At 47.4% G+C, this 16,326-nt stretch overlaps 1 protein-coding gene across 1 annotated transcript in view; it reads left to right on the forward strand.

Moving 5' to 3' along the window:
- Positions 1 to 2,490: 2,490 nt before the first annotated feature.
- Positions 2,491 to 16,326, forward strand: part of DHX15 (DEAH-box helicase 15) — a 54,700-nt gene continuing 40,864 nt past the window's right edge. The window contains exons 1-3 of the mRNA XM_088450615.1: positions 2,491 to 2,723; positions 7,821 to 8,157; positions 16,025 to 16,218. Of these exons, the coding sequence (XP_088306741.1) occupies positions 2,659 to 2,723; positions 7,821 to 8,157; positions 16,025 to 16,218 (596 nt within the window). The 5' untranslated portion in view covers positions 2,491 to 2,658. The remainder of the gene's footprint in view (positions 2,724 to 7,820; positions 8,158 to 16,024; positions 16,219 to 16,326) is intronic.

A 16,326-nucleotide genomic window follows, 5' to 3' on the forward strand; every position in this document is an offset into this window, starting at 1 on the left:
ATTCGCTAACCCTGCTTACATTATTGAGTAAATGCAGCCAAAGTGCCAATAAGGTGGCCGACATAAATCGAATTCTCCATAAGACTGACAAAGCGTCATATATCAAACTCACATATAGTAGAGGTACTGTACACTACCAAATTCCTCTGTATCAATAACCAGTGTGTGCATAATTCTACATAAATAGATGACCTATGCTGTGTCAAAAGAACCCAATGTACCACACAAAAGATGAAAAATAGAGATGAAAAATACACATATAAATACATATAAAAATACTAATCCAATGAAAATTTTATATACAAAATATATCAACATCCTTTGGCATCTACTGTGCTGGAAAACGGATGTGTAGAAAAAGGGAAAGTTCTGTAGGTAGAATATTTTTTTTAGTGTATCCAGGTGATTACTTGTCGAATATAGTGAAATACGCTGCTATATTCGAAAACTATTGATCCACTGCACTCGCCATTCCTAGATCTGGGATGCATGTGGTATGTGACCACATTGTTTAATAAAAAATCATAGAAGCTCTGCAATCACCTTAATAAAGCATGGGGATTTAGTTTATATTTTGAATAAAACATTTAAGCTTGCAGCTATGGTGAGTGCAGTTTCTTATTGTTTTGTTTAAACAATGTGGTCACATACCACATGCCTCCCTAGATCTAGGAGTGGCGAGTGCAGCGGTTCAATGACTTTTATTTGATTCTTTTTTAATTAATCTTTTTGTGATCACAGCTTCTCATGCACCCGAATGTTAGCTCATTTATTTTAACTTGTCAGTTGCTTTCCTAGGTATTTTATGGCTAATATGCTTGGTGTAACCCTGCTCTGTACCATAGTCAGATTGGGACCTGGGAAATCCCTGGGTTGATACACCCGTGTTTTTCCCTGGTCTTATATCAGATACAAAACCTCAAAACATGAGCTGTTGGGGATACTTGAGGGATGAGAACCACTGATGTACATGATACAGAGTAAACGTTTGTTTTATAGTCCTTCACATTTGCATCCAGTTTTGTTATTAGCGGCAATCTACACTATGCGGTTAATCCAATTAGCCGTGATACATTTGCGTGTGCCACACTTTATGGCAGTTGGAATTTGCTCAAAACTGCCCATAAGGTTGCAAGCAAAAATTAGGCTGGGAGCAGGCCGATAGGTCAGGTGCCATTGCTGGAATTTTAACGGCATGGCAATGGCAACTCGCACCCTTTCTGGCTAATTGTATTGACCCCTATTAGTTCTCCACTATCAATGGTTGAGAAGTAGAAATGGACATCGGAAGCCAATGGATATCATCCATCAATGATCCAATGGAAAAAATCTATCGAATTTTGAGTTTTTGATGGTTGCCAGCTATCGGATGCAGCTTTCTGATGACTTTTTATCAGGTGCAGACACCGGCAACTGGTGTCCACAGCTCAGCTTATGAGCTCATGCGCAAAGCTCTGACTGCTTCTGCACATGCTCATAGTATAACCAGCAAAGGTTATACCGGTGACCAGTTATCGCATTGCTTGATTCCATGTCGGAATCAACCATTACGATGTTTTTTTTTTCCCTTTCAGGCACAGGAAGAAGAGCTTAGTTCCACTCCCAGCACAGCTCACTTCCTCCCTTTCTGCGACTGGCCTGCTGGCATGGTACACACTAGGCCGACTTGACGGCCTACTGTCCGTCGCGCAGACCGAGCGGCCGATTCAGGGAAGTATACACACCAATTGGCCAATCGACATGTCCTGAGCTGTGATGTCAGTTACTGCAAGTGTAAGGGCAGTAAAAGGAAAGCATCTATGGTGACACCTTCAATGGCCACCCCTAGCTGGGAGAGATTAAGGCGTGAATCCATTAGGCGATGGGGTAACGACAGTACGATTACAACCGGTAATTGTTCCACATCCGGTAAATGCCCACACTGACCGATATGTCATTCAGTGCAGTCACCCTCCCTCATCCCAGAACATGCACAACCTGTCGATATCGGCAGATTGACCGGCATGTTCAGGCGATGAGTGATGTCGAAAACGACCAGCGGGAGCGCACATTGCTGGTCGTTTTCAACATTATAGTGCACGATTAATGAGTGATCGAAGCACTACGATGTCGTAATCAATCAATCGGCAAGTGGATATGCGGCTTTACACCATGGGTGCTACGTTTTATAGCATGACCTACATTAGACTAGATAAATGACAGCTAGAATCTGATTGGTTGCTATGGGCAACACCTCTTTAGAAGGTTTGATAAATCTGCTACTGGAGTGGACACGACCTCGCTTCCCGTTATAGAATCTATAGATTACCACGGGTGACGTCACTAAACCGCTGCGAGAGCGGCAGTAACAATTCCCCGTGGTGCAGTAACGTCAGCCCCTTGTCACGTCACTGTCTCCCTCCGTCCTGTGCGGCATTGGCAAATGGCGGCTCACTCACCGCCTGCCCGTCACCATCGCCCAATCGCGTTTACGCTTTGTTTTCTGACGTCAGACATCCTGCCACGCCCCCTTCCTCCCCGCTGCCGTCTCTGCGCAGGCGCTGTGGCCCCCTTCTCTCCCTCTCTCTCGCGGCCTCCTCAGCCCCGGCGCATAGTATAGGACACCCCCGGCCCGGACACGTGACCCGGCAGGCGGCCTGTGGCGCGGGATCAGCGATCATGTCGAAGCGGCACCGGCTGGATCTGGGCGATGACTATGCCCCGAGTAAGAAGAGAGGCGACGGGTGAGTGCTGGGGGGAAGGGTCTGCCCTTTGTCCGTAAACGAGCATGGCGCCGGCCTGGCTGTAACGGGAGGAGGTATACCTTCTGCCTCATCCTGCTGTTAGCGAGACCCGCGCTCTGGATGGGGAGCTGGGGGGGACCGGGCAGAGGGGACAGCCGCATGGGTGGGGGTGCGGGAGAGGATATCTGTAGGTATAGCCCTGAGCCAACGGGTTTTGCCCTTGTGCCCGGGGCAGCGCGGTATGTCACTGTTACCCTGGGTACGGGGGTCCCGATGGGTGAGGTGATTGGGTTTGGATGTGAATTGTTGGACATTGAAGTTCTCTGCCCAGTAGAGCACCCATCTCTGTGCCAGCGGCTGTGCTTTCCCGTTAAACGTAGCTCTTGGTCATTTAGGAGGTGCCTTGTATGTTTTGTACACAGAGGGCGGAATATAATTGTCTTCGCGGGCCGGATCTCCCGTCTAAAGCGATTAAATTGTTTAAGCTTTTAGCGATGATCGTGCCCAAAGTGTTGGGGTTTAGCCGCGTAAATCAGCTAATCCCGACCAAAGTGCTGGGTGCGATCGCGAAAAGTGCCGTTTGGGGCGCCCAAACAGGTCACTTTTCGCCGATTTCAGCTCGCACCCCTCTGGGGCTGTGAGCTGAAATGGAGCGCTGGCAGCTGATCGCGCCCGACAGGAGCAACAATTGAATAGCTCCGTCGGGCAGGAAACAATTGAATTCCGCCCACAGAGTTGCTTAATGACTATATAGTTATAAGGCACCGCAAAGTGTCTGCAGCACCGTATTAGGGGTAAACATAACATTATTACAGAACATGAGTATAATACACAACAGCTAGCCATAGTGTGCAGAGCAAAAAAAAAATTAATCAAATCCTTATGCCGGGTACACACTAGACCATACCGGCTCAGAGGGTACACACTAGACCATACCGGCTCAGAGGGTACACACACTAGACCATACCGGCTCAGAGGGTACACACACTAGACCATACCGGCTCAGAGGGTACACACACTAGACCATACCGGCTCAGAGGGTACACACACTAGACCATACCGGCTCAGAGGGTACACACACTAGACCATACCGGCTCAGAGGGTACACACACTAGACCATACCGGCTCAGAGGGTACACACACTAGACCATACCGGCTCAGAGGGTACACACACTAGACCATACCGGCTCAGAGGGTACACACACTAGACCATACCGGCTCAGAGGGTACACACACTAGACCATACCGGCTCAGAGGGTACACACACTAGACCATACCGGCTCAGAGGGTACACACACTAGACCATACCGGCTCAGAGGGTACACACACTAGACCATACCGGCTCAGAGGGTACACACACTAGACCATACCGGCTCAGAGGGTACACACACTAGACCATACCGGCTCAGAGGGTACACACACTAGACCATACCGGCTCAGAGGGTACACACACACTAGACCATACCGGCTCAGAGGGTACACACACTAGACCATACCGGCTCAGAGGGTACACACACTAGACCATACCGGCTCAGAGGGTACACACACTAGACCATACCGGCTCAGAGGGTACACACTAGACAATACCGGATCAGACGAGATATCTTGCACATCGTCTAGAGCAGTGGTAACCAACCTCCAACAGTTCATGTTTTCCAGACCACCTAGCAGGTGCAGTCATTACTCACACATTTGAAAAGATCCACAGGTGGAGCTACTTATTACACTTGTGGTTCTGTGAGGAGACCTGCAAAACATGCACTGTTGGTAGCTCTTGAGGACCAGGGTTGGCTACCCCTGGTCTAGAGTGTACCCTCAATGTCATTGACGATGCCCGCTCCCGCACTTCGTCAGCAACATCCTGCATGCAGGTTCGAAGGGCTAGATTGTCCGCAGGGGCCATGCTGCGGAATGCAGCGTGGACTTCGTCATTGCCGGCATTGGCAAGTGTGTATGCACTTGCTAAAGCCGAGTGTCGTCGCTAACAAGGTCGGTACACGCTAGACATCGTCTAGTGTGTACCGGCCTTTACAGTAAATATCCCACGATGGGTGAGCAACAGAGGCGTATAAAATGACATAACTATAAGTAGACAGAATAAAAATTAATGTATGCTTTTTCAATCACATTGCATGGCAGAGGAATACTGCCTTATGCTGGGCATACACTATGCAATTATCTGTCAGATATCTGTCCAATCTGGCTGGTTGGAATGAAAACCTGGTAATGTATGGGAAGAAATGATAATAGAAATTTGCTCCCAAACACTAGAAAACGGACCAGATTTGCTTCCCACCAGACAGATATCTGACAGATAATTGTAGAGTGTATGCCCAGCATAAGACATGGAGGACAGGCATGATAGAAATGCAGAATAAGACGAAAGGATGCAGGCTGAGCAAAATGCATACAGAACCAATGACAGGGATAAGTGAGGCGTGTGAAGAGTGGAGAGACGTAAGCTGGAGGACTAATGCATAGATGTGTGGGTACCTTTGCATAGAAACGGGCCATGTGTCTTGTATAGAACAATATATGAGCATGCTTCTCCCTGTAATCACCTGGAGAAGGATTCTACCCCAACACACACTTCCCAGTTGTCACTGGTGTATCTTTCTGTATTGTCCCTCACTCGTGGCACAGATGTTTATACGTGGTATGCCGGTGAATAACTTAGTTTCTTAGATTCTGAATAAGTTTGTGTATTACTGCAAGCTATAGTGAAATGGCTTACCAATCTTGAGTTTTAGAACTAACCTCTGTATAGCTGATGACAGGGCCATTTGCATATGTATTGGGAAATGGGTTGAGTAGCTGTATACTAATATTGCCTATGCCAGAGGTTCTCAATCACAGTCCTCAAGGTTCCCCAACAGTTCAGGTTTTAGAGATATCCATGGTTGAGCACAGATGATTTAATTAGTACCTCAGTCAATTTGATTTAACCACCTTTGCTTAACCATGGATCTCTAAAGGTGCCCATACATCAGCTACTGTTTGTCGCGATGCGATGGGAAATGCCGACTTTTCCGGGTGGAAATGCCAACCTCCCACAATCGATGTTCTGCAATCCGTCGCCGGATCGCAGACATTTCACATGTCAAATGTCCGCGATTTGACTATTGCAATAACTTTTTGATTGCGATTGTCAAAAACATGTTGGATTTCTGGGATCCTGCGATGCCGGGTTGCAGCATCGCGGGATCACGGCAATTCGTCGCTAATGTCTGAGGCCCATAAAACCTAAACTGTTGGGGAGCCTTGAGGACTGTGTTTGGGAACCTATGCCTTGAATGAAATATGGAAGTCATCTGTATAGTATCTGTGCAGCAGGCTTGAAGTCCTTTGGGAGACTAAAAGGTTGCTAATGCCATAATCACATGGGTTGTTTACCAGTTGCAGAGACCTTTCTGGCTTAAAGGAAAGCTGAACTGTCATGGTGTCAGTTCAACTTCTTTATAGTATACAGTATCTCTATTTAGCGTTGTAGATAGAATTACTAACATTTCTTTTGTTTTCAAAATACTACAGTTTTTCTTGCTGCAACCTTGGTTTTACAAAGATTCTTCTAAGTTGACAAGGAGAAACACCTACAGATGTGTCCTCATACACCTAGTGTCCATACAGCGTGGGGCCCTCGAGATGTAGCCTACCGATTTTTATCTTAAAATGTTGTCTTTTTTGCATAGTAGACACAGCGGAGCACCACTCGGCGAACCAGAGACGTAGGGCTGTGACTTTAACCACACAGGAATTAGTTTGATTAAACACACAAAGTCGCTGATGAAGCACAACGGCACTTGGCGTGAGAAAAAGCTGCTGCTTCTTGCAGACTCTGTCGCTCACAGATGTACAAATGTCGCACATCAAATTGATCAGTGTAATCTACAATAAGTATTTTCTGTTGCTTCCAGTTTTATTTATGCAAATAAGACACATATTTTGAGCGAGAATGATGCGCGACAGAGTTGCCTTGCTATTGGCACGCCATTAGCGGCTTTTTGCTGCTATTTGAGCAATAGTGTATGAGGACACATCTGTACCAATAGCCAGGCACTATGTCAAGTGTAAAACAACATATTTCCCATAGTGCAGAGGTTCTCAAACTCCTCCCCCAAGCTCCCCCCTTACTGTGAATAGATGGCGTGCGCATGCGCACAACATCTATTCACCTGGCAGCGATCGGAAACCGCAACTTGTGTCCTGCAGGTGGTGACTGCACAGGGCAGGCTGCTTTAGGGGGACGCCGCTATAAGGGCAGGGTGTGGCACCCTGCTAAAACAGCCTAGCGGGAACATTATGTTTGGGAGCCTCTGCTATAGTGGATAACTCCTCGATATCCATTGCACCTACAACATTATTCCTAGCAATTACCTTTTAGGAAGAATTATTATTACTTTACCAGTTTCAATAAAGAACATCCTGATTCTGGGGGGCTTTCATATATATAAGGAATGTGCTGTTGCAATGTTCCACTGCATACATCACTTTAGAGTAATGGTTGAGTAACAACATCACTAATTTCCTTCACACCTATGGGGTATGAGGGAGAAATAGCAATGTTACTGGCCACAAAGTGCATTCTCCTGACAGTTATGGAGGCATGTGGCCGTCTACGATGATTTCTTCCTATGATTGGACAAATCATGCAGATCTCAATTGCCAATCAACAGGTTTGATGGGCTGCACATCAAACCTAGTGATATCGCTAGCGGCCAATGCATTGTTAATGAATGACGTAACGATCTTTCCGTTCGTTAAAGTCGTCCAGTGTGTACGCACAATCACTGTTGGCGGGCATTCGCTCCGATGTAGGAACGAATGCCCTTCACTCCAGTGTATACCTAGCTTTAAAGGGACAATTTGTTGGATGTCCTCGAAGAGTATATACTCTTCTCTGTTGTATTTATATGTTTGCGGTGTTCCTTTTGTTCTGCTTTTACCCAAATGGTAACTGTTTTTCCTCTGGCTACATTTGACCAGAAAGTGTATGGAGTGTCTGTTGATCTTGTCATTAATAAGAGGCATTGTTTATGCTTTAATGTGCTCTTTCAAATATTTTTCAATCTAATATTTCAAAAATACCTTTTCTTTTAGGAAGGAGAGAGATCGAGATAGAGATGACCGGTCAAAAGACCGGGATCGTGATAGAGATCGGGACCGTGAACGGGATAGGGACAAAGATAAAGAGTCACGTGGTAACGCAAATACCCCATATATCACAGCTGGAGGAGTGCAATCTGTAAAGCCAGCAGCACTAGCCCAAGGCATAAATCCATTTACCAACTTACCACATACACCACGATACTATGACATCTTAAAAAATCGTCTTCAGCTGCCAGTCTTTGAGTACAAAGAACGTTTTACAGATATCCTCATGAGGAACCAGTCCTTTGTTTTGGTAGGAGAGACCGGTTCTGGGAAAACTACACAGGTATGTCCTCAAACCTTCATCAGTCTGTGGAATCTTCAGTGTACGATCAATCATAGGAAGATTCCTATTGTATGATGGTATGGTATCAGGAGTGATTTTTGTAGGATATATAGAGATAGCAGATGCTTTTTTGTGTGTTTAAAACTGTAATTTTTATATATGGGCAAATTATAGTTAGGGGCAGCTAGCGCTCAGCTTAGGAAATTTAGGTCTGCTTAAAAGAAATAGGTAATCTACATAGTATGAGCCCTGATGATCTAAGGTATTGTGGTTAGTTAAAAACTAATAAATGGGAGTAAATTGATTGTACAAATAAATTGAGAATACAAATAAATGTGAATATAAATTTAAAAATAACTATAAGGAGACTGTTATTAATTGAATTGTGGAGTTTTATTATAATCATAGGCTAACATAAAAGACAGACTAACAAATTACTCACGGGGAAACATGAAGGGAAGGGAGGGGATGGCAATGAGGAGGGGTATATAAAAAAAAAAGGGAATTATAAAAATGTATAAAAGTCTTTATCAAAAAGGTGGGTGAAGTTCAAAGAACGAAATAAAAAATATGAGTACTGGCATGAATTGAGAATTGGTTAATAAATGAACTAATATAAAATTGCCAATAAGGAAAAAACTTTATAAATCCAGGTATATAGGTAAAAGGGGTTCCGGTGCTTGAGCCATGAATTCACCAGTGATTGCAGAATAGTGCCATTATTCCTAACAGATGCTATTGTATGTAAATTTCTTTTGGGGATCCAGAGTACAGTGGCGGGTATTGCCGACTGTCAGTTCTGCAGTAACTGACAGTCTCTCCCAGCAGTGAAGGGGTGGGGAGGTAAGTATTATCGGATGGTGCTCACCTGCATTGCTGCATGGCAATACCCGCCACTGTACTCTGGACAATACCTTAGGGCTCATACTGTGGAGATCACATATTTCTTTAAGCAGACCTAAATTTCCTAAGGTGAGCGCTAGCTGCCCCAAACTGTAATTTGCCTGTGTATTGAGAAGAGTGGTGACCTTACCAGCAACAGCCGCTCCCGAACCCACTCCAGTTTTATTTAGAAGAGCGCACGACAGACAACCTGTTTTTATTTGTATCTAATTTTTCTATATTACTAATAGTGTTCACTCTAGGTCCGGCGCTGGACTTAGAGAAAGGGCACTCTGGCACGTGCCCAAAGGGGTGTGGGAATGGCAAAAGGGGACGTGTCTTTAAGACATGCCCCCTTTTCATCGCTCTTGGGGGCGTGCCCAGCACTTACGGACATGCCGGGCTTCCCCGAAGCGTTCATGTTTCTCTGAGTAGATCCTTTCACCGGCGGTAATCGCTATACTGTAATTTTCTTCAGGGTCCATAGGCCCCACAGGGAGACCTTGGGGTGTAGTGATGGGAACCAAATCCGGGCACCACACAGTTAAAACTTTCAGCTCCCAGGATGCATTGGGTCCACTCCCTATACCCCGCCCCTGAGCCGGAGGCACCTCAGTTTGAGTTGGTGCCCGGCCGGAGCTGGGTCACTGTTAACGCAGAGGGGCTACTTAGTAGCTCCTAAAGCTATTTTATTTAATGATTTCATAGTTTTTTGAAATGTCTTCAGAGCGCACAGCAACAGACTGTCCATTGGACGTCTGTGCTGCCGCTCCGTCACCCGCCGGTGCTGCGACGCCAGTACTGATCTGGGCGGGATCCCGGGGTCCGCGCTAGCCGGGCCTAGCGGACTTCTCAGACTGCGACCAGACATGAGGGGACAAGATAAGGCGGCGGTGACCCGCGTATTAGCAGTCAATGTCTCCAGTCTCAGGGGACAGACCGGAGGTGCTGAGGTGGACGCTGGCCCCCTATACCCTGCGCTTCCACTAGACCACCAGGGACCATATTGGTGAGGGAAGCCAGCGTCCCAGGGGTTAATATTCAGCCAGGGGAGTCAGCCTTCCCTGTTGTAGTGGCTCCTGGCGGACATTTTCTCTGGTGGTTTAATGGCAGATTCTCAGGCCAGCGTGTGGTCCAGTCCCCCTGCATACCTCTCCCTTGGGTTGAGGTATGCAGCACTATAGCCTTCCCAGACACTGAATCTGGGCAGTTGATTGTTGTGCCACTTTGAGGAATACTTTCTGCATTGTATGTGACTTATGCTAGCTCTGCCTGTCTGTGTCTTTATTCCTAATTGTCAGCATATATCTATACCTCTAATTCTGCCCTAATTAAGGTGGTTCTTTTACCTCACAGATATAAAAGATAATATTTGTGAGGTCTGACACATACTGTTGTGTGTGGTACTGTGCCATATTTAGGCAAAGAGCTCCTGCAGCTTACCAAAGTGTCAGACAGGACCAGTGTGTCTCATACTTAGGCAGTGGGCTCCTGCAGCTTATCCAAGCATCAGTCAGGACCAGTGTGTTTTTTTTTTTTTTTTCTTCTCTTTCCTTTACATACAGGTGTATTCAGGGGTTTTCCTGTGCCCCTCCTGAAGTATTTGTGAGGTTTTGTCGCATACAGTCGTTGCACTGGGCCATATTTGGGCTGTGTGCTCCTGCAGCTTACCCAGGCATGAGACAGGACTACTATCCTACATACACGGTGGTTGCATTATACCCAGTTTCATATTGTGTGCCATTTACTCTGCAGCTATGTCTAGCAAAGGCAAGAGTATTAACAGGCATCTGCTCCTATACAGCTATCAGGCAAGTTATGGGCTGCAGGCATATATATCTCATCCAGATAGTGGCACTCCTGGCTAAAATAACTTGGTATACAGATATATATCCACACATACACCTCATTTGTTCAGGTACTGGCCACTATTTCAGACCGCCTTGTGGATCCGGCTGTAGTTTCCCCCCGAGGGGTTTATCATAGCAGGACGTAATGCCCCCTTTGGGGTTGTCACATCAGGTTCAGGAGATACAGGTACCTCCTGTACCCCCACCATGGGTAGATGTACTCGGTACAGAGTCTGATGGCTACATCTCATGCCTTTCAAACCATGTTGCAAGGTGGGATACCTCTACCCAGTAAATCCTTTACATGTCCTGTGTTATCGTCACAGATGCTGATCTCTCTAACGCTAACTCCCCTCCGGAGGAGGATGAGAGCCGGTCAGAAATTATTACTGCCTTGGTGCGAGCTGTCAGATCCATCTTATTAATAGAAGATGACTAGCCAGACCCTACATCCAAGCACCCTCTGTTTAAACGACAAAGTAGCTTCAGCAGAATTCCCTGTATCGGATCACCTAGCTGAACTCATGGCTGCAGCCTGGTAAGAGGTTTCATACTAACCTCATGTTACTCTCTTCTTGTGGCTCATTGTGCAAAATGGGAAACACCCACTGCAGTGGATTCACATGTTACTTGTTTAATTAAAAGCGCTAAGTTGCCTATCCCTAGGGTTACTTCCTTGAGGGATCCTACTGATAGGAAAGTGGAAGCTTGCCTGAAATCAATATACTCTTTCGGGGGATGTTGCCTGTCCAATCATGGCTATTGTATGGGTGGCTAAAGCTATAGCGAGCTGGGCTGACGCACTTAGACTTTTTTTCCCTCAGATGCTTCTAGTCTCCTAACCTCCAGAGTCTCGGCCACGGCTGTGTCTGCCCGCCATACCCTGTGGCTACGCTCATGTAAGGCAGATGCGGATTCCAAGAAAGGCCTAACAGGGTTACCCTACAATGGGGAGATATTTGTAACCACTCTGGCAGCATCAGAAACTACATTTCTGCCTTCGGACTACATAATAGGCCTCGGACTACATAATTTGTCCTCTCGTCCTCAGGGAAAGCCAAAAGGTTAGTCCTTTCCTAGGCAGTTGGCTTCCACTAGGGCCGCTAAACCCAGGGCCTGGAACACCAGACGCCCTGCTTCAAAACCCGAGGATAAACACTCAGCCTGACTGAGTGGGATATCCCAGAGTGTGAAGCCGACTTCTTCAGTTCGCGCAGTGCTGGTGTGAAACCACCACGAATGCTTGGGTAAGAGAAGTCGTCTCATGGGTATGCCCTCTCATTTCTCAGACTGCCTCCCCACCAGTTTTTCTACACAGACCATCCTTCAGACCTGAACAAGGCCTTACCATACAGTCTGCGCTGCAAGCAAGGGGAATGGTGCCAGTCCCACTATCTGGTTATTATGCTACTCTCTTTCTGGTTCAGAAGCCGAATGGGTCTCATCGGCCTATCCTCCACCTCAAATCCTTGAACAAATTTCTCAGGGTACTCAGGTTCAGGAAGGAAACCCTACGCTCCATCATCCTAGCTATGCAGCCTGTGGACTTCATAGTATCTCTGGATTTTCAGGATGTGTACCTACAGGTACCTATAGCGCCCTCACATCAGCGATATCTCCGGTTTGCTATACAGCAACACTTCCAATTTCAGACTTTGGACTATCCACAGCTCGACAGGTGTTTACCAAAAAACTTGAAAAGGGGCATGTCTATAAGACGCGTCCCATTATCGTCATACTTGGGGGCGTGCCCGGCACTTACGGACACGCCGGGCAACCCCCAAGCGCTGCAGACAGTGACAATAGATGCCGGGCGCATGCGCCCGGCATCTATTCTCCGGCGGTGACCGGGTCACCACACATTTCTCCACCCGCGGGACACTGCGTCCCGCAGGTGTAGACGGCACCCGCAGGCTGTGAGGGCAGGGCGCTTTTTGCCCTCCTTCTGGAGGGCAGGGCGCTTTTTGCCCTCCTTCTGGAGGGCAGGGCGCTTTTTGCCCTCCTTCTGGAGGGCAGGGCGCCGCACCCCACTGTAACAGCCTAGCGGGAACGCTACCAAAATTATGGCCATCATGGCGGCCCACCTACGTGGTCAGGGTGTCCAACTGTTACCATATCTGGATGACCTCCTGCTCCTAGCAGGATCCCCAGAAGTGCTTCACCGCCATCTGCAGTTAACCATTGCTTTCCTGCACAAGCATGGATATTTAATCAACTGGAAGAAGTCCTCCCTGAATCCCTCACAGAGAATGACTCATCTGGGAGTCCTGCTGGATTCTCAGGATCAGAGAATCTTTCTGACATCAGACAAGATCTCCACACTTCAAATACGAATGCGCAGATGTCTCCACAGTGTCGATCCACTCAGCAATGCAGGTTCTGGGATCCATGGTGTCCACCTTTGACATGGTGGAATATTCTCAGTTCCATTCCAGGCCTTTGCAATGGCTGATCATCTCCAGGTGGAACGGGTTACCCCATCGGATCAAAGCTCAGACGATGGTGCTATAGCCAGAGATGTGTCTGTCTCTATCTTGGTGGCTACAGACACCTCATCTAACCAAGGGTCGCCCCTTTTGGAGCCTGGACTGGGTAATCCTAACAACAGACACCAGTCTCCAGGGCTGTGGTGCAGTGACCGGACCTCACTCCTTTCAGGGCCGTTGGACAGCAGTCAAAGCAATTCTTCCAATCAACATATTGGAACTTCAGGCTGTATACAGGGCCCTCATGATGGCAAGACACATTTATTCATGGCAAACCCGTGCAGATTCAGTCCAACAACGCCACCACTGTGGCTTACATCAACCATCAAGGAGGCACTCTAAGTCGGGCAGCAATGGCAGAAGTGTCCCCCATTCTGAAATGGGTGGAGTGTCACCTCCCGGCCATTTTGGCAGTGTTCATTACGGGAGTTCTCAATTGGGAAGCGGACTTTCTCTGCCATCACAACATGCATCCAAGGGAATGGTCTCTTCACCAAGAGGTGTTTCAACTCCTAGTGCACAGATGGGCCTCCCAGAGGTAGTCCTCATGTCCTTCCGTCACAATCATACCAGTGTACGGGTCCAGACCAAGAGATGCCGAAGCAAGCTTGGTGGACGCTCTGTCTGTGAAGTGGACCTTCCAGTTTGCGTACCCATTTCTTTCTGTATCCCTGATTTGCTCGAATTCTTCGGAAGTTCATGCAGGACGGAGGCACGGTCCTGTTGGTGGCTGCAGCTTGGCCCAGATGTCATTGGTACTCAGATTCTCGGAGTCTCTCCATCGACACTCCATTTCTGCTACCTCAGCTTCCGGACCTGTTATCTCAGGGTCCTAGTCTTTACCCGAACATGGGTCATCTGTCTTCAGACATCTATCCTAAGGTCCAGGGGATTCTCTAGCTCAGTCATCAGCGCAATGCTTCGAGCACGTAAACCTGCCTCAGCCAGGATCTACCATAGAGTGTGGAATACTTATTTCCAGTGGTGTCGCTCTAGGGATTACGACCCTCAGGTGTATCGTATTTCCAGAATATTGGCATTCCTTCTAACTGTATTGGACCTCTGCCTACGCCTGGCCTCATTGAAAGTACTCTGTCTCTGCACTGTCAGTGTGGTTCCAACGAAGAATAGCTCTGCTCCCGGATATTCACACCTTTTTTTCAGGGTGTTCTCCGGATCCAAACACCCTTTGTCCCCCCTGTGGGCTCCTTGGAATTTGGCGGTAGTTCTTCGGGCCCTCCAGGGTCCTCCATTTGAAAAACTAGATTCGGTGGACCTCAAGTGGTTCACAGCTAAGACGCTTTCTCCTGGCAATTACTTCGGCCAGGAGGGTGTCAGAACTGGGAGCGCTGTCCTGTCGTCCATGTTAAACAGGAATTATTGTACCGGCCTTTCAGTCACCAGACCCCTCGGCAGGTGAGGCCTCATTGGATGTAGTCCGTGCTCTCAGGATATACGTGGACCTTACCGGTTCCATTCGGAAATCAGACTCCTTGTTTGTGCTCTTTAGTTTTCACAAGAAGGGATGCCAGCCAATAAACAAACATTGGCTAGATGGCTTTGTATGACTATCTCAGAGGCTCACACACAGGCAGGCTTGCCTGTTCTGGCTTCTGTTAAGCCTCATTCTACTCGGTCTGTGGGCCCCTTGTGGGCAGCTTGCCGTGGTACCTCAGCTGTTCAGCTTTGTAAGGCGGCCACGTGGTCTTCCATCCAAACCTTTCTAAGGTTCTATGCATTTGATACCTTTGCCTCTCGGGATGCTTCCTTTGGGCGTCGGATTCTCCTTTCAGCGCAGGAGTTTCCCCACCCTTAAAAGGACTGCTTTGGGACATCCCCAAGGTCACCCTGTGGAGCCAATGGCCCTGAAGAAGAAAATTAGTTATGGTAAGAACTTACCTTTTGATAAATTTCTTCAAAGTCCTTAGGGTCCACAGGGCATCCGCCCTGACGCACCTGGCTTCATATGGGCTATGTTACTGGTCACCGGTTTCCCGTCTCCTTCTCCTCCTTCTCTGTGAGTGTGATTCTTGAGTGTTCCAATCTTCTTTCTCTCTTTTCTGCTCCGGTCTTTGGCTACTTAAAAACTGAGGTGGCTCGGGGACGGGGTGTAGGGAGAGTGTCCCCAATGCATCCTGGGAGCTGAAAGCTTTAACTGTGTGGTTGCCGGATTTGGTTCCCATCACTACACCCCAAGATCTCCCTGTGGACTCTATGGACTTTGAAGAAAGAGAGTTAACAAAGGTAAGTTCTTACCAGAACTCTCATTTTCCCCACCCGCGGGACACTGCGGCCTGCGGGTGGGGACTGCACCTGCAGACTTTTAGCGGGGTGCCGCCACGGGGGACAGGGCGCATTTTGCCCCTTTGAAACTGGGCAGGGTGCGGCGCCATACTAGTGTATTACAATAGTTAACCTTTCTATATTTACTAAGGCGGTGATTAATTTAAACACAAAGGCTGCCAAATGCCTCAAACGGTCGGGCAAAGGCACTTCACTGACCTAATCTGCTAAGATTGTGATTGTTATAGACGCAGTCTGATATAGCAGTTATGTCCAGCACCACATCACGCCTAACTCCTATTCTCCTAAAGTGCTATTATTTGAGAACCCATGGCTGTGTAGTAATATGGTTGTGTATTATTGTAGATTCCTCAGTGGTGTGTAGAGTACATGAGGTCATTGCCTGGTCCCAAGAGAGGGGTTGCATGTACCCAGCCCAGAAGAGTTGCTGCGATGAGTGTGGCCCAGAGAGTTGCCGATGAAATGGATGTTATGCTTGGCCAGGAAGTCGGTTATTCCATTCGATTTGAAGACTGCAGCAGTGCAAAAACAATCTTAAAGTAAGTAAAGCCGTTGTAACCTATGCCTTCTAAGCTGTATAATCTTTACATAAATTGAGGGAAATAAATTCTATTGTCTTTAAAGTGTACGCACTGTGCTGGCTGCTA

Source organism: Taudactylus pleione, unplaced genomic scaffold (assembly GCF_031769625.1).
Source record: "Taudactylus pleione unplaced genomic scaffold, aTauple2 ptg000520l, whole genome shotgun sequence".
NCBI classification, from domain to species: Eukaryota; Metazoa; Chordata; class Amphibia; order Anura; family Myobatrachidae; genus Taudactylus; species Taudactylus pleione.